Here is a 19,256-nt window from a genome sequence, read left to right on the forward strand (position 1 = left end):
TCACCTTCCCCTTCACCTTCCCCTTCTGCTTCCCCTCCTTCAGCATCCTCCATGAAAGTATCACCGAAATGATCAGGATAGTTGTCATCATCCCCTTCTTCATTTTCTTCCATTCTAACCCCTCTTTCTCCATGCTTGGTCCAACAATTATAGCTTGGAATAAAACCGTGCCGAAGCAGGTGGACGTGAACGGTTCTTGAGGAAGAGTAACCCTTCTGATTCTTATAGGCAACACATGGACAGATAACAAAACCACCCCTGCTTGTTCGCATTAGCCACAGCGAGGAAATCATTCAAACCCGTAATGAACTCGTCACAGAGTTGGTTACCGTACCTCCATTGCCGATTCATCTGCATTATTATTATATAAAGTATATAATTAACCATCATGCATTTGTTAAACTAACTAGCTAGAAATAATATAAATTAACTATGAAATACACATGCATATTTATCAATAACACATGAAAGGTTCAAGTTGCTAACCGCGATCAAGGAGGAAAAATAAATGAGAAAGCTTAAGTGTGGCTCTGACACTTCATATCATGTTTGTTTTATGTGAACACAAGTGGCATCATGCTCTCGGGCATTTCATCGAACACCTCTTGTGCATAAGAGGATAAAAGCCAAACCCACCACCCCTTCTGAATAGAAGTGAAACACTAAGTGGCTCACACACAAACAAAGTGTGCTGTAAGCAGTATTTATAGTGTTGCCAACCGCGACTAAAGGTTCTCGGGCCAAGCCTGAGAACCTTTAGTCGCGGTTGGCCAGAGGTTCGGCCGTACACCAGCCGTGGACGAGGCCCTTGGACCCAGAGCTTTAGTCCCGGTTCCCTGCCGAATCGGGACTAAAGACCCCATTAGTCCTGGGCTAAAATCTTTGGGGACTAATGAGTTAGGATGGAAGCTCCTTTTTCTACTAGTGTGGGTCTGCACGTCCTAGCTTAGAAGACCGAACATGCACCACCAATTTGTCCGTGTGCCGATCCAAAAGAACAAAAACGGATCGATTGGGTCGTTATTTTGGGTCAGCCCACTGAAGATGCCCTGAATATTTGGGGAAATTCAATTCGGCACATGGGAGCATATGCTCCTGCCACCGGAAAAAACATTTTAAAATGTCAAAAAATTCGAACAAAAAATTTCTCGCTTACGTATCGACATTTTACGTGCGCACATCAAGTTTTGCGAAAACCGATATTTTTTGTGACTTGTGTAAAAAAGACAAACAAAACGTCTCATACACAACCTTTTTCTACATCAAAATTTGTCTTTTTTGCAGATAACACTTAAAATGTCGGTTTTCTGTGGAACCACTTTGTGAACATGTAAAATTTTGAGATGTACCCACTAAATTTCGTGTTCAATTTTTTCAACATTTTGAAAGTGTATTTAAAACGAAGTTTAAAAACCGGGAGCATATGCTCCCGGGTGCCAAAACATCACTCCCGAATATTTGCCTCTTTAGTTATCAGTAATAACTTTGAAAAGAAAGTGGCCAAACTTCACTATTGCTATGTCACAAGCAGCTAGCAAGATGGGGCCAGACAGAACGGAACGTATTATTTAGAGCATCTTCCATAGATAGCTCGGATGATGGTGGTAGCAAAGCATCCGCCGTCACAACCAACCATGCTGCTATAGAGCATAACTACAGCAGTTCTTGCGAGGTGTCCATGGCTCCATGCTAACTAACCATGCATGTAAGTTTCAAAAAAAAAAAGCCTCATATAAGTTTCAAAAAAAACTAACCATGCATGTACTACGAGCCTACGCACGCGAGCGACTGCTTCCAGCGCGACTCATGTGGAGGCAGCGTCGCCACGGAACGCACGAACCTACTACTCTTGTGTTCCCGGGTCACCGCGCAACTTTACCTCCGTACGCACGCAACGCAAGGTCACGTGAAGCTGGACACGGTCCCCTCGATCCATCCGTGTCGGTGATCGCCGTACGTACGTGCAGCTTGCTTCACCGGATTTCTTGCAAGCGGCACACTCGACTAGACTCGATCACGTTCGTCGAGCGTTCCCAATTACAGCGACGGCAACAACACCAGTTCGCATCGCATTCGCTGATCAGGTGCACCGATGCGTGTAAGGCGTGTAGCCAAGCACTCAAAATTGCGTGTGGAAAGTGGAAACTGACGGCAAGCTAGCCATCCCAATTACCGCGTCATCGTCCTGCGATAGTTTCGTTGATGTGACCGGACGGACATATTCCTTACAAGCACAAGAGTGATCTATTATTAATCCCTTATACTCTCTCCGGTCAGATTAAATCGTCTTTGAGGGGAGCCAAAACTAGCTTACGGTGTGAGTAAACTCGCTTGGATTCAATAGGTCTAGAGGTAGTACATGGAAGCAGTTCCTCTTCGTGATATATCTACGAAGAGCAACTCTACTACTTGTAAAGAATATGTCCACTATCAGTTAAAAAAGATGCACCAAATAGATCTCGGAAAACCATAAAAGCCGCACAATAATTTTCAGTGTTTTGGATTAATTTTTTTTTGAATGGACGCTCAAAGAGCATAATGTTAAATTAATAAAGCTTTTTATTGCCGAGTTTACAAATGAGGCGCGAACAACTTAGGCAACGAAAATAACAAGCACAAAAAAAATAGAAAAAATAAAGAGTCGATTGATCCTCGAAGCGCTTGTCTTACCTTGTTGCTTGACTGAAGAAGAAGAAGAAGCAATGTTGATGGCATGCCACAGAGGAATTCAGTCCGTCGTCCCGCATTAACTCGCCTGCCTACTCCGTAGAACCAGTTTTTTTGGTACCGATTTGAGGAGAACTGGAAGCGAGCCAATGCTCCCGTGCCACGCCGGCGATGCTCTGAGCTTGGTTCCACGACGAGGAGACTTGATTTCCGGCGAGGAGATTCGGTTGTTACCAATTTCTAGGAAAATCGTGGCTTGATGGGTTGCCTCCATGGAAGCACCTACATGGCCACGTTTCCCATGGGAGCACTGGCGAGGGTGGGCGGCCAGCGAGAACATGGGTGGGTGCACAAACACCTCGTGCTCACGGGAGGAAGAAGATAGACATGATGGAAATAGGAAAAGAAACAAGCATGCCCCACGTGTTAGGAATTTTGAGGTAGTGTTTCCGTTTTCGGTATATAATTTTTTTTTTCAAATTCACATTATGTGGATCGGCTAGAGTTGCTCCAACGGATGGATGGATGGATGGATGGGATCGATCAACTGAACTTCCGTGAAATTTTGAATATATAGCTCTTATCCCGTTATCCGAACACATGGTGAGTGACATATGTGTTTGTGCTGGTTCAACTGAGATGGACATGGATGAGGGCATGAGGCAAAGGATGTGGCCCCTTTGAGAACGAGCGCCGAAGACAGGGATTTTTAGTGCGTATACAATCCCCTCGTGCTCATTCTACACCCGCGTTGATGCGATCGTCTGTGGCGCTGAATTTTCAGATCAAGGTCGTAGGGGCAGCGGCGACCATGGATGGCTCTTCTGGCGTGTCGTCCTCGGCCGTTTTGGACGGCTTGCATCATGATGCCGCCAGCTTCAACGATGGAGCGCGACGTGATCAATGGACGTGCTCATGTGCGTCGCGCGCGCGGGGCCTCGATCATGTACACGTGCCCGGTCGGTGAGCGCGCGAAAAGGACCCGCTCTTGACGCAGGCCAGGCCGAAAACGAGATGCTGTGATTTTTCTTTCTCCGTGACAAGGACGACGCTGACTTTTTGTTGCTGTTGAAAAGTCTACTTGTGTATAATAAGAACTCTAAAATTACAAATAGGTCTTTAAATTATCTAGCGAAGACTACGGCATTTTACCCGTGGGCACGGGTACCCGCAGTACCATACCCGCATAAGCAGGGTACGTGTACACTTGTATCTGAAGAAGACACTTTAGATGCACAATTCGTACGGTTACCCGTTGGTTATGGTGTGGGTAAAATTTTATACCCATATGTATATATGGATAAAAAATTATACTCACTGCGTATATCAGTATATGGGTACGCAGTGCGGTATTGGTCCCTAGCACATCAAAGCAGAAACATCATAAAAATGAGAACCAGCATAGATCGGAAAACGCGGACTTGTAACCATACGAATTGACACGAACACCGGATTCTAGGAGATTTGTCGAGAAGACAACTCCACACGTGCTCCATAGGCGCTAGGCGAACCTTTCGACTAATTATAGGGAAGGGAGGACCTTGTTCTGACTTCAGGACGTAGTCGGCTCCGCACCATTCTGAATAAGACACTTCAAATACCAAAAGAAAAGAACAAAACCTCTCACCGGCAGGAGGGCCTCCAAGGCCCCAAGGCCACCGAATGCATGGCGGACCGGTGATATCGTCAAAGAAAGGTACAAAACACTATATTGGTATTTTTTAGATCACCTCCTCTTTCTCCCCGTAATATATACCCGAAACGTTAACCAAGGATGATGCTGACCTAAAAGCAAGTACTCCCCCCATCCACGAAACAGTGTACTTTCAGCTTTCATGAAGAATCGAACTACTTTAAACCTTGACCAAGTTTACATAAAAGTATAATAAAATTTATTATACCGAGAATAACCATGTGATAAAAATATATTATATCATGAATATAATAATTATTATTTGTTGACATAAATTTTAGTGACTTTTATATAACCATGGTTAAACTTTAAAATGTTAAAGGTTTGACTTTATACACGAAAGTGCACTCATTTGTGGACAATACGATCACACTCGAATTACCTAATCGCCCTTCATGGCCGGCCTCACGGGACGACTCTCTTAACCACAGACTTCATGCTAACTTTTGTCGTACAAGAAAAAGGAAATTTACTCGCTATATTTGAAAAAGTTACTGAGGGATGGCACCCTCATGGTATGGGTACGGCTGGAGCCACCCATAATCGTACACGTCACTCTCAATCTTACCAGCCACCCTGCCCATACCGTCAACGGGTAGAAGTTTTTTCCATACCCATCATCCGTCCAGTAAATGAATACTGTAAAAATATCTGCTTTTATAACACATGCAATTGACAAAAAGTTAGTTGTAAATAACAACATGTAACCATAATTTATAAAAACTACACATTATAAATATCAACACACAATTATGAACTAGAACATATTCTCATAAACAGTAGCACTTGCCCATAAACATCAAACATCGGGAGGTGAAGTGATCTTAAATTGGGTTTCTAATCCTAACTAACATGCCACCGATTGTGGGACCGGAAAATGTGAGGTTCAACTTAGCTACGTGGATGTGTGAATAGGGGAAAATTAAGCACGTTAGATCATTACCACTTCCCAAATTTTGGAGGGTGAATGGGTATGCGGGTATGGATGCTAGAATCACATACCCGTACCTGCTCTACTCGATGGGCATTGATATTTTTCAGTTATATTTTCATAGATCTTTTTTGTTTCATACCCATACTTCTAATAGGATTTTTACCCAGCGGATACACCGGTCATAGATATCCATTGTCATGCTTCCGGTGAGCAGTCAAGCACTCAAGCCCTATATCTATATATCGGATGAAGCCTGGTGATCAGGGGGTACGTGAGCATCCCCTAGCTGCTTAACACGTGTCTAACGCCATCCGTATATCCGTTAACGCCTTGGCTGTTGTCGTGTGTAGCGCCCGATGGTAGTCCTGGATGCCCTGGCTAAAAAGGAAAATCCAACTCCCAACCTTCCGGCTCTGGTCGGCTTCCTCGTTCCCAAATCGAACCCCATTCCCCAACCTCCCGTTCCGGCCACGAGCTCCACTTCCGCTGGCCTCGAGCGCCGCCCCACAGTCTAGCCGCCGACCGCCGCCGAAACCCCCTCCAGCATGCGCGTCGGCCGTCGGCCAGGTTCCCCATCTCCCAGCACACGAGCCCTACCCCGGGATTCCTGCCGCCATTAGGGGCGGCACGGCGGCGCAACTCACCCTGCCTCCCCGCCCGACCCTTGAGCTAGCTGAGGGCCGGCGACCGGGAACCGCGGGCGCTCCTACCGAGCGTTTCTGCCCACGAGCGGCTCCGCCCCGGATGTAGCCAGAGGAGGGCGCGGAGCGGATCGGGTGGCGGCTCCAACCGGTCGCTCTCCAATCGGGCGGTCCACGGCGCGCGGGGCGCTGCCGGCAAGGGCGGTGCGGCAGGCCGGCGCGCGGGAGCCGGCAAGGGCGGCGCGGCAGGCCGGCGCGCGGGAGCCGACAGAGGGCATGGCAGGCTGGCGGGACGGCACCAGTCCCTCGAGGTCCCGTCGACGGAGCACGACGCAAAGCAGGCGTGGAGGCGCGGAGGAACACGATGGCGCCCCCACCCAACGGCGACCTCGACACCTCTAGGCGGCGCCCCCGCCCGACGGCGGCCGATGGATGTAGCCAGGATTTGAGAGATGTGAGAGGGGGCAGCGGCAGTCCGGGTCAACGGGAGCTCGTGGGGCAGCTCGCGGCCAGGAGCAGTCCAGCTCGAGCGTTTCGGTGGGATGGCAACAACGGACAACGAAAAAAGATTCGCTTTAACACCGTATGTTGTTGTTAGTTCAGAAAGTGAGATGCCAGAATCGCAAAGACAATCCACTCTCATCTATATATTTATGGAGGCAGTTCGTCTCCGCGTGATACATTCCACAAATGGATGGATCGGATCGATCAACTGGATTTCCATGAAATTTGAGTCATGTGACTAGCCAGTAGCAACACTATATGGATATGTGTTATCCAAATACATGGTGACACATGTGTGTACTGTCGTAATTTTGTAAGCGAGATGGACATGCGCCTGGGGCATTTGAGAACGAGCTAAGGCCGAAGACAGGGATCTTTAGTGCATATAAATAATCCACTCGTGCTCATTGACACGCGGGTCATTGTGTTAATTTGTGTGGTGTAGAATCTTGAAAACAAGGTTGTAGGGTGTCTCGCTCGGCCGTTGTGGACAGGCTGCATGGCGCCAGTTTCAACGAGCGGTCGAGCAGGACGTGAACGTGGACATGCCCACGCGCGCGGGGCCTCGATCGAACCCGCGGGTACACGTACACGGCCGGTGAATGCACGAAAAGGACGCGCTGCTTACCCGCAGGCCAGGGCCGAAAACGAGGCGACAGGATCCGTCCTTTTCGATTACAAGGACGATGTAGACTCACATGTACGCGATCACACTCTAGTGAGTGTGTAATATTAATCTTTCGAAATGCATGCCTTTTAGAATGCTAATTTAGCTCTGTAAAAGACTTACATTTGGGGAGTGATGTTTTGGCACATGGGTGCATATGCTCCCTTTATTTTGAAATGCATCTTAAAATTTTGAAATGTTAAAAATACGCACATACATCTTCACGTGCTACATGCTCACAAAGTCGTTTCATGAAAATTCAACTGTCATGTGGCGTGTGTAAAAAGATAAAATTTGGTGCTAAAAATAAGAGTTTTCACAAAAAATGTTTTCTCTTTTTTACATAGACCACAAAAAGTACCGGTTTTTCGTGAAACGAACAGATACATGTAGAATTTTTTTATCAAAAAATTTAGACACTTCAAAAAATGTTTTTCTTTTACAGGGAGCATATGCATCTCGGAGCCAAATTGAGTTTCCGTTACATTTGATGTAAGAATGTGGAGAATGCAATGTTATTCAGTGAAGTGAACTACGGTTGTTCTCTCAGTTTTCGACGGGATTCACTTCTATTCATAAACTAGCAATGCTAGTATATGTAAGATTGAGAAAAACGGAAATACACTTTTGATTTAAGTGCATATATATGTTGCCTTTACCCAAAATCTGAATTTCGAAATATTAAAAAATTAAGAGAAATGTTTTAGCCCGTGTATCTCCACATTCTATGTCATCACCTAGATATCTCCACATTCTGTGTCATCACTTATAGTTTCATACTAAATTGATAATTTTTGTGGCCTGTGAAAAAAAATACAAATAAATGCCTAGTAAAAAGCCTTATTTTAGCATCGATTTTGTCTTTTTTCACAAGCCATATAATAATTCACTTTTTCCTAAAATGACTTCATGAAGATGTATGTTGTTGAGATGTACACGCAACATTTTGTTTTGAATCTTTTTGATATTTTTTAATATGTTTAAAATGTATTTTAAATAAAGGGGCATATGCACCCAAGAACAAAAGCACCATGTCCAAAAATGGAAACAAAAGATCTAGACAAACTAAGTTACACCAAAGACCCTCCAAATTGTCATCTCTAACTCCCTTTTTGCATATCGACTAGAGATGTAAGTGGGTAGTGGGGAATTCAAGATGAAGGCGGGTAGGCTCAAAAGACTCATAACATAGTTTCAAATGACAATACAATCCAATCAACAACGGGATTTCGAAACTGAGATGCACAATTAGCCTTGTAACCTACCACATAAGGCTTAGGTCGTTAGGGTATTCAATTTAGCTCCATTTTCAATAGTTCTTTGCTTCTATTACCAATGAAATTTTGATCTTTCATCATCAACCATGCTTGAGGCATACATATTTGATGGTTTCTCGCTAAGAACGGAAGGTAGGCTCGAGAATATAAAAGACTACCTAGTAAATTCGCCCATGAAAGTGCAATTTCACCTAAATCCCATTTCTAGTTCACTTTGACATGTGTATTGCAACTTTTGTCTTTAAATTTGCAGTAGAAAAGTTAAATGACCCGTACACGGGATTTAGACGTGATCCGACTTGACACCTTAATCTTGACCATTATCTCAAAATTCCAGCTAAAAACATGGACGACCAAACATGTACAAGCATGATTAATTAAACTCCAAAGGTATTAAAAATTCTCTTAGTTCGTTCGCCCACCCCAATAACGGTGATACGATTGTTCAACACACTTTTGCAACACTTTTTTTGTTGGAGACTTCTATGCATTCATCCTATGTATAACAATGTATCACCACTATCACAACCCCGTCACCAATAACACTTAACCCTAACATCGAAGAAATGTTAAATTGTGCTATGATTATAGGCCCGCAGTCTCCAGTCTATGTTCTACGATTAAGTCGATGAGTGAAAGATTACATTTTTCATTTGGCCTCGATCATGTGATTAGGCAAGATCGTCCTTTGCCATTTCTTTGAGCGTGAACCTAGTTTGTTTGAGTTTTGCGACCAAGCTTTGGCCTGCGTTGGTCGAAAGCTCATGGAGGCCCAAAGGCCGTTGACTGTTTGGTGGCAGGAGGCTTGGGATGCCCAATTGTTTTCAAACCTAAAAAAGGCGGGACGCAGTACAGAGGTTGAGATGGAGGCGATAATAGGGACGTGATGCGATACAAAATGAGTGAGGGATGAAATGGAGGAGTTTGGGAAGGTTTGATCCCAATATATGTTCATGAAGGCTCTATCAATTTTTTCCATTGTTGGATTATGCCTACTGTTGGATTCTGCATATTGTTGGACCAAGTGAAGGCTCGATCCATTAGAAAGCTTTTTTTAATGCAATGTTACTCCTTGGAAATGCAAGGTTTTTTAGAAAGCTAATTTAGCATTGTAAAAAGACTTACACTTCATGTAAAAATATGGAGAATGCAATGTTGATCGGTAAAGTGAACTACGGTTGTTTTTTCAGTTGTCGACTGGATTCGACTTCTATTCATAAAGTGGCCACGACCACGCTAGTATGTTAGATCAAGAAAAATGACGAAAGATCTAGACAAACTAAGTTGTACCATATACCCTCCAAAATGTCATCTCTAACTCCCTATTTGCATCTTGACTAGAGATGTAAAGTGGGCAGTGGGGAATTCAAGATAAAAGTGTGATATGCTCAAAATATTCAGAACATGGTTTCAAATGACAATACAACCCAATCTACAACAGAATTTCGAAACTGAGATGCACAACACATACCACATAAGGCTTTAGGTCGTTAAAGTATCCAGTTTAGCTCCATTTTTAACGGTTATTTGCTTCTATTACTAATGAAATTTTGATCTTTTATCATGAATCATGCTTGAGTAATACATATTTGACGGGTTCTCACTAAAACCGGAGGGTAGGCTCGAGGCTACAGAAGACTGCCTAGTAAATTCGCCCACGAAAGTGTGATTCCACCTAAATCCCGTTCTAGTTCACTTTGACATGACGTACACGAGGGATTTAGACGTGATCCAACTTGACGCCGTCGTCTCAAAACTTCGGCGGAAAAATCGTGAAAGACCAAACATGTACAAGTTGGACTAATTAACCCCAAAGGTATTTGAAATTCTCTTAATTCGATCATCCACCTCAATAACGATGATATGATTGATCAACACACTTTTGCTGAAGACTTGTAAGCATTCATTCAAGTGTAACAGTGCATGCACCCTTTTGAAAAGAGCACGAATGAACAACACAGAAAGCGCAAGGTTAATAATATTCCCACGTGTAATTTGGTGCTCGAGCCACATGGTGTGCATCGCAGAAAGAAGTGGTCGTGCACGTCCGGGCCGCAACTCACAGATCCGGGCCGTCCATCCCCGAGCGAACGTGCGCGATACGTGGGTACGTCACCTCCGTGTCGCGCGTCCGGTCACCGGGCGGTGCACGTATCCCGGAACGAGGCTATATATAAAGGGACGCCACCTGGAGAGGAGAGCCCAACAACAACCAAGAGCAAAGCACCTTCCCCAGCCAGACCCGAGCCCAAAAGGAAGAAGGAAAAAGCTCCCCCAATCCAAAATCGCCCCAGGAAGAAGCACAAAGCCTCTCTGTCTCCACCCACCTACTGGAATCCCCTCCCATAAAAATCCAGCCGAATCCCCTCCGCCGCCGATTTTGATCTGCAGATCTCCTTGCTCCGGCCGACCGCCCAGTTTCCAGGTGGGTTTCGCGATTTCCCCGAGGATCTCGCCATGGTTCTGTAGTTCGGAAACGGACGGACTCTTGTTTTTGGCCCGTCCTAGGAGCCAAATTTGCTCGATCACCTCGGCTCGATTGGGTGGTTTCTGGTGGGGGATTTCCCGGTTCCGTGGCGATTTGGCTGCGCCCAGATTGCCCGAGATCGCCGGAGTTCCTCTCCCGATTTTTAGACCGCTTCCTGTGGCCGAAAGCGTATTTTGTCCAATCTAAGCATATTACTGATCCCTTCTATTTACCTGATTTCGCAGTGCTGCCTCGTGCGTGGGAGCTGGTCCAGAACACAACCCGGATCGCCTCAAAGTTTCATGGGTGTCCCGGCGCTGGAGTGAGATCGAGATCGGAGAACCGCGAATTTCCCCAGGGATTCCGCCATTCGGCTGCGCGAGACTGCATGAACTGTTTCGTGAATCTGGGACTGAACTCCAACTCCAACCACTACGTCGCCTGCCTCCTCATCTTCCTGCTGCATTTCTCGCCGCAGCCCCTGTCAAATCGCCACTCAAATTCTAATTCCAGTAGTAGTAGTAAACGTCAAGGAGGAGAACCCAATCCCAGTAGTAATTTCTGAAGGAGGAGGGGAACCCAATCCCAGTAGTAATTTCTGAAGGAGGAGGAGAACAGAGCTGAACAAATGGCCAACAACAGTAAGTTCCCTGGTTCCTCTCGCCAGATTTCGTATGTACTGCTGTTTTCCTTGATTAGGCATTATTGGGGGATCTGATGCTTTTTTTTTAAAAAAAATCTGATTCTGATGCAAAATTAGTGTAGGAATCGAATTTTGCCACCATCTAGCACCAGTTGTTCCAATTTGATTTGGTATGCCAGACACTTGAGTAGTCGCTTATGGTTGTTGGGACTTGGGAGGGACGTCGTGGGCCAGACGAAAGAGGCATCAACCATCCAGCTACGATTGCCATTTCCTTGGTCGGTGTTAGGAGGAAGAAAAATACGAAATACTAGCTGTTTACATTTGTCCTAGACCAACACCTCACGCTCACGCAAAGGGAACCCACCACTTCAGAAGCTTCTAGGTTTTGACCAGTTGACCCGTTAGCAATATCAAGCCCATGTGTAGTTTTGGAGTCCTATGCTCTCTTTAGTTTTTATCACTGAAAACTAGTTGGGAAGAGTGTAGTGTTCACACAGGATTCCTACACTACTTAAAATAGTACATAGATACCTGAAATCAGGTTACCCAAACTGCATCACGTTGGAGTGTGTGACGTTTTTTGGTTAGTCTTGTGTCGTCACCCCATGCATACTGATCGACATTATTGTGATGCACCGATGAACGTAGTCTGCATATATTATTGTTCAGAATATTCGCTAGTGGATCTAGTTTTCTATGGGTTGCTATCATCCAATGCTACAATTGAAAATATGTTTTCATTTGCTTTGTTTAGCTGTGCTCTTGTCAGTTTCACATACCTCATATACGCGGATCTTTATTTTTGGGTCTTAGTGTTAGAAGCATATCCTTGCTAAAGCTAGGTCTACAAGCTAACACGATCATAAACAATAGCCTCAAAACATGCCGCCTATTGCACATTTATTGCAATGTGCCATGTGCCCAACCACTCATTTATAAGAACGTGCATCACGTCAGTCAATTAACAGCAGAAAAGATACTAATTATCTCTGTGGTCGTAGGTATAGGTATAGGTATATACTTTTAATCTGCAGCTGCCTGTCCAATAAAATGTTTACACATCTGAGTGTCCACTGTGTAGCTACAGAACACAAATATTAGAGTTCCAGTCCACACTTGGTCAAGTTGTTGGGGGTAGTAAGCGAAAATCTATAATATTCCTGTCTTACTTCGCCATCATTGTTCTTAGACAGGGAACATGCCTCACTACTAACCCTCCATGGTGGAGGGGGTAGAGGAGGGTTGATGTGAGAAGAACAGGCGGTATCGGCACTTTCACTGCTTGGTAGGCTTCTTTATGTTATTTTTGTATGAACTGGTATGTTTTTTTTTTTCTTTTGGAATACCCCTTTTCCACATACAAGCAAATTATCACCCATAAGGCCGGACACCTCTCCACCTAGAATAACACCCTAAAACTCCACATACATGTACTCAGTTAACCTCACAGCTCACAAGCATCCTCCAGTCACAGCAAATTCTTCAGAAGTTTAAAGCTTTTGTTTATCCTATCCATCGTCATAAGATATAACGCACAAAGCTCACCATAAGAGTGAAGTTTAGGTAATCTCTCAATATGGACAGAAGTCATAGAAAACATTGCCTACTGCCTTCCTTTCTTCTACTAGTAGATATGCCCAAAAGTTGACTTTATGGGCTATGTTAATATCTAATTTTACAAATTTAAGGTGAATCAGTTCTACATTGCCAGATGATAGTGAAAACAATACACACAATTGATTATTTCTTAATTTTAAAATTTCTGGTTCAGCTTGCCACTGTGAATTTGAGGTAAAACCTTTTTTTTTTTTCTTATTTCAGGCTCAAATGGTGAAAATGTTAGTAAAAAATCACACACACCATCTGCTATTGTTATTGGTGGTGGGTTTGCAGGCATTGCTGCTGCCAATGCGCTCAGAAATGCATCATTTGAGGTTTGTGTTCTTGTTCCGATGTTTTAGTTGCAATTCATGTGTTGCCTTTTGATGCAGACACTTGTCATCTCATCAGCAATGCTAATGTGATTCCTTTCCAGGTGGTTCTTCTTGAATCCCGTGATCGGATAGGTGGTCGAGTTCACACTGACTACTCTTTTGGGTTTCCTGTTGATCTGGGGGCATCTTGGTGAGCTCTGTTCTTTCTTTGAACTGCTTTTACAGTGTTATTTAAACTATATATGATCAAAAGTTCATTCAGTACCAGTTCTGAATCTTACTTCCAATTTTTGTATGCACCAGGCTTCATGGTGTTTGTGAAGAAAATCCCCTGGCACCAATCATTTCAAGGCTTGGACTTCCACTGTACCGCACAAGTGGAGATGACTCTGTGCTATTTGACCATGATCTCGAGAGGTAAAAAATGGCCATCTAGTATCTGTATGTAGATATTTATGATGAAACCCTATAATGCTTCAACTAACCTGATATATTTTCTTCCAGTTATGCCCTTTATGACACTAACGGCTCTCAAGTTCCACAAGAGTTTGTAGAAGAAATAGGGAAAATATTTGAGGCTATTTTGGAAGAGGTAACAACATCTCTTGGTTCTTGGTGCTTATTGATTTTCTGCAACATTATTGGCTTATGATTTCCTATAACATTTGTTATTTGTATAGACTGGCAAATTAAGGGAAGAAATGAAGGAAGATATTTCTATAGCTAAGGCCATTGCAATTGTGCTGGAGAAAAATCCACACTTGAGGTTCGTACCATCTAATCTCTGTGTGCATAGGTTATCCTAAAGGTATTGGTTATTGTATCTGACATCATGGTGCACGCTTCAGGCAAGAAGGGATTGCGCATGACGTTCTTCAGTGGTATTTGTGCCGCATGGAGGGTTGGTTTGCCACTGATGCGGATGCAATCTCGCTCCAGTGCTGGGACCAGGTAGGATTCTCACCCCACCCATTACTTAAATAGCCATATATCTTGCTGATGCTTTATACATATCACCCTTCCTTCTTTCTGACGATATTCTGTGCAATGGGGTGCAGGAGGTGCTGCTTCCTGGCGGCCATGGTCTCATGGTTCGTGGATATCGTCCGGTTATAAATACTCTGGCAAAAGGACTAGATATACGCCTTGGTCACAGGTATGCACATCTTTCCTCTAAATGCTCTTTGAGTATGCATGTTCCAGTCCACCATTTGTTAGTACTGATCCATTTTCTTTTCTTTAGGGCGGTCAAAATTGTTCGCCACTGGAATAGGGTGGAGGTAACTGTAAGCAGTGGTAAAACATTTGTTGCGGATGCTGCAGTCATTGCTGTTCCCTTGGGTGTTCTTAAAGCCAACACCATTAAATTTGAGCCGAGGCTCCCAGAGTGGAAGGAGGAAGCAATCAGAGAACTGTCAGTTGGAGTTGAGAACAAAATAGTTCTCCACTTCAGTGAGGTTTTCTGGCCTAATGTGGAGTTCCTTGGAGTAGTTTCATCCACTACATATGGATGCAGCTATTTCCTCAACCTTCACAAGGCGACGGGCCATCCTGTTCTTGTTTACATGCCTGCAGGCCGGCTTGCCTGTGACATTGAAAAGATGTCAGATGAGGCTGCTGCCCAGTTTGCCTTCTCCCAGTTAAAGAAAATCCTACCTAATGCAGCTGAGCCGGTTAGCATTTCAACACAAATCTCAATATAAACATCATGATATCTGCTTCAAATTCTTAAAAGTTCATGTTGCCTAAATCTTGTTGCAGCTTAATTACCTGGTCTCACACTGGGGCTCAGACGAGAACACGCTTGGTTCCTACACCTTTGATGGTGTGGGCAAGCCCCGTGACCTGTACGAGAAACTCCGCATCCCCGTCGACAACTTATTCTTTGCAGGGGAGGCCACGAGCGTCCAGTACACTGGCACGGTGCACGGAGCCTTCTCTACTGGCGAGATGGCTGCCGAAGAGTGCCGGATGAGGGTTCTGGAGAAGTTCCGGGAGCTGGACATGCTGGAGATGTGCCACCCGATGGCTGAGCAAACGGCCACGGTCTCCGTCCCGCTGCTCATCTCCCGGCTGTAAACTATAGTCGGAGCTGGCACACCGAGTTTGCTGGCCATTCCAGTGATTGCTCGAGGAAGACAGCATGGGAGCAATCTATCCTTGCTCTTCCTTGTAGCATGAGGCGTGCGGTCATGTGACTCGTGGTTTGCTGAATAAATTATGATTGGATATTGTTAAATGTGGGCGTTGTTGGTATATGTGTACTCTCAAACATAAATGGCGGTTATAAGTTTGGTTAGGCGCTACCTGTTACGGCCTACGTGACCATCTTTGTAGGGCAAAGATGGTTTATGCGTGATGAACACTGTAATTTACATTAACATTCATAATATTGGTGATAATGGTAGATTCTCTCAGAAGTTTAAATCATTGTTCTACTTCCGTCAAAATTTGAACCAAGTACCGATAAGAATTATGGAACTGAGGGGTACCTATTTTAATTGAATATATACTCCTATTGCAATTGCAATTCAAAATTCAGCTTTGGCTGTGTGCGATGCTGGTGAGTTGATTTCCGGGATCATTTTACTTTGGCTGTGTGCGATGCTGGTGAGTTGATTTCCTGACCTGAGAAAGAGTGTCTGCCTGCAAAGGTAAGCAGCAGCGACTTGAAATGGACATAGAGAGGGCGGTGTATTGCTGTTGCTATCAGGTCCAGGAGCCAGAAGCTTCCTGATCACATCGTGTATCGCAGGGCTTCGGGCAGCAGGCGTTACAAGACAGCCTAAGCTTTTACCTTGCTCACATAAATCTTTCCTTGACCTGATTTTATTCACTGTACGTGTACTGTCCTTTCGTGCCATTGTTCTGTGGCTTCTGAATTTTCCTCTTTTTTGTTGTTGTAAATTTCTGCAATTTTCATGTACTGTTGTTGAACGTAAGGCCGTGGGTTCCCCTGATCTTTTCTCTGAATGCCAATCGGATATTTTGAAAAAATGTTGCATGATCTATTTGGCAGATGGGCCTTGGCAATAAGGTCATCAGTGAATTATTCTGAACTTCGCAACATGTTTTCAAAAAGTAAAATTTCTGAACTTCTCCGGTCTTCTGTTCCTGCGGGCATGATGACATTTCCAAGATTTCCGAAGCAACATTTAGCAACCAAACCTTTCTGATTTGAGAGGAGCGGCGCCTCTCTAACGTCTTCTCGTTTCAATATCTGAACCCATACCTGGTCGCTGATAGGCTGAGGCGTACGGTACTGTACGTATGCGTGGCGAGTTGCTGGTGCCGGCAAGCGGTGACAGCCCAGGAAGGAGCCTTGCCTGGCCTCATGCGGCTGCCCTCCTCAATGGGGAATAGCGGACACACTTGATCGCTACGCGTGTCAATCAAAGTAAAGGTGAAAATTTGACAGTTGTACTACCTGTTTGCATATTCTTGCACAACTGGATGAAAAACTATTTGGTGGCTGCGTGCTGGGAAATATATCAGCACATAACAAAATTATGTCCAAAGATTTTATAGGACAATAGTATGTTCATCGACCCAGGTATCCAGCCGAGATAGGCTATCTTGCATTGGCTGGTGCATGAAAGATGTCTAGTGTCTTGCGTGTACTCTAAGTTAGTTCTAGCTATTAATTTACACACTCATGTTTTGTGGCCTCTGCTGCACACCCAGTCGTCAGTGCCGAACTACGAATGCATGCACAAGGCTCACCACGAATTGGAAAGCTCTGAGCTAGCAGGCACAAACCGAAATATTCAGACATCCTTCTCTGAGACCAACGCGTCACAGAGCTCCCAGCTCATATGCCATCAACGCATGCTGAGAGAAACGACGTATGGTATCGTGCAGTAACAGTACCTGCGATGGGAGTACTCATCCGGGCACTACCCTCGGAAATCTGTTGCGAATTTTCTAGCGGTCAGTCGTCACCATCCATGTAGATATGTGGAAAGCGATGTAAAAACAAAAAACAGATATGTGGAAGACACGCTCTCAAATCTGCGGCAGTGTGGCTCTATAAATACAGGCTGGTCTCAAATTAACGACCTCCCATGAGCTACCACGAAGCTTATATACAGTACTACACATATGCGTATATTTTAGCTACTGTGTAAATTGACTATCCGTATGCAGTCTGCTTAATTATCTGCAGGTTAATTAACAGTTGCTGACGCTGGTCATGGCCAAGGCCCAGCTCGTCGCCCGCCTCGCCGTGGAGCTCGCCTCGTCCTCGCCGCTGTCGTCGATCATCAGGCAGCGCCGCCGCCACTGGATCCCGAGGACGAAGCTGGACACGATAGCGGAGGAGGAGAATATGGCTCTGGTGCATCCTCACCGCAATGTGACCAGGGGTGCCTTGTCGGTGCAAGCCGGCAGCGATAAGGGTAAGCGGTGCGCCGGCAGCAGCGGCGACGGCTCCTCCGGCGGCGCAGTGCTCGGCGAGAAGCGGCTCGTGCCCGGCCCGGCGCCGGCCAAAGCGGGCCGCTCGAAGGTCGCCACGTGATCGACTGATTTCCTTCAGCGTCCTCGTTTGAAAGAATATATTGCGTCGGGTGCTTGGTAATGTGTATGATTGTGCTCCCGTTGTGGTTCTAGCCTTGTGGATGCATGAACTACGTACTGCTTGTGTTATGCGAGTGGAGCTCTATATAAGCGTCCCGCCGGGCCGGTGTCCAGTGTTAAGATACTAGCACAGTATTGGAACGTACGTGTTGCCTTCTTCGTCTTACATGCCGTCAATAAACTGGTTTTAAAGGCATATTTGTTTGAGCTGGCTTTGGTGCAGTGCAGAGAAAACTATTGTTCTAAGTTTTACTCTCTAGCAACTTAGCTAGCTGTGTGGTCATAAATTGAGAAATTGTCTAAAATACCCTAGAATCATGAGAAAAACGTGTATTTTCACTGATTTATGTGTAATAATAATAACATATGGATCACTAAACATTGAAAAAAAATGGATCACTACATAATACTATGAATATACAAACAAAATAAATCATCAATAAAATAGCGTTTTCTTTTTCAAACTACAAGGATGTGCGACCAAAACGCGAGACATAAAATAGTACATTGATCATTCCAAATAGGGAATAGTAATAGTGAATAAACTCCATCAGTTTCATAATTCTTATCATAAATTTAGATGTATCTAAACATATTATGTGAATAGATACATTTAAATCTGCGATAAAAATTATAGAAGGAGAGGGCACAGTTTAATAATCTAACATACATTTTGCTGCAAATCCATAGTTCCACGGTAGCAACAGATGAAGATGTACTAGCTAAAAGCAAGGATATATAACATCTTGCATTGGTGCGATCTCACTTGCCATCTTCAACAGATGAAGATGTACTAGCTAAAAGCAAGGATATACGCTTGACTCAAATTCGGTTCGCTCTCTAGGCCATTCGCGGCGCGAACCCTGCTAGTCAAAGTTCCCGCGGAAGCTCTCACATTCGGTCCAACCGTACTGTAAGAGCAAGTTTAATAGTAGAGTCAACTGTTGGCTATAAGCCAAGTGTCATGTCGTCTATAGTCATTTTAGGATTTAGGGTTTAGGGTTTAGAACCAACATGTACAATAGTGAGCTATACAATTATACTACTTTATTAGTGTATGTTCCACCATTCACTCTCACATAGCTTTGTGAAAGACGCTGCAGAATTCTGGCTTCGTATAAGAGCTCACTCCTCTTCTCTTTCCCCATCTCTCTCCTCCAACTAGACAATAATATATTATTTTAATATTTATAGCCAGCTGACTAGGACTTATTGTATATGCTCTAAGTCTCACTACCAAACCGACCCCAC

At 44.6% G+C, this 19,256-nt stretch overlaps 1 protein-coding gene across 1 annotated transcript; it reads left to right on the top strand.

Annotated features, from left to right (window-relative positions):
- Nucleotides 1–11,332: 11,332 nt before the first annotated feature.
- On the top strand, nucleotides 11,333–15,860 carry LOC127337065 (polyamine oxidase 3). Its single transcript, XM_051363950.2, has 10 exons — nucleotides 11,333–11,491; nucleotides 13,318–13,430; nucleotides 13,532–13,620; nucleotides 13,734–13,847; nucleotides 13,935–14,022; nucleotides 14,111–14,196; nucleotides 14,279–14,381; nucleotides 14,489–14,586; nucleotides 14,674–15,103; nucleotides 15,192–15,860. Exons 1-10 carry the CDS (start codon nucleotides 11,479–11,481, stop codon nucleotides 15,507–15,509), a joined length of 1,452 nt encoding a protein of 483 aa, XP_051219910.1. The 5' UTR covers nucleotides 11,333–11,478; the 3' UTR covers nucleotides 15,510–15,860.
- Nucleotides 15,861–19,256: the final 3,396 nt, after the last annotated feature.

This window comes from Lolium perenne, chromosome 2, assembly GCF_019359855.2.
Source record: "Lolium perenne isolate Kyuss_39 chromosome 2, Kyuss_2.0, whole genome shotgun sequence".
NCBI lineage: Eukaryota > Viridiplantae > Streptophyta > Magnoliopsida > Poales > Poaceae > Lolium > Lolium perenne.

Coding starts and splice junctions, on each gene's coding strand:
- LOC127337065 (XM_051363950.2), top strand. Junction 13,621..13,733: donor GTTGATCTGGGGGCATCTTG/GTGAGCTCTGTT, acceptor TGTATGCACCAG/GCTTCATGGTGTTTGTGAAG. Junction 13,848..13,934: donor TTTGACCATGATCTCGAGAG/GTAAAAAATGGC, acceptor ATTTTCTTCCAG/TTATGCCCTTTATGACACTA.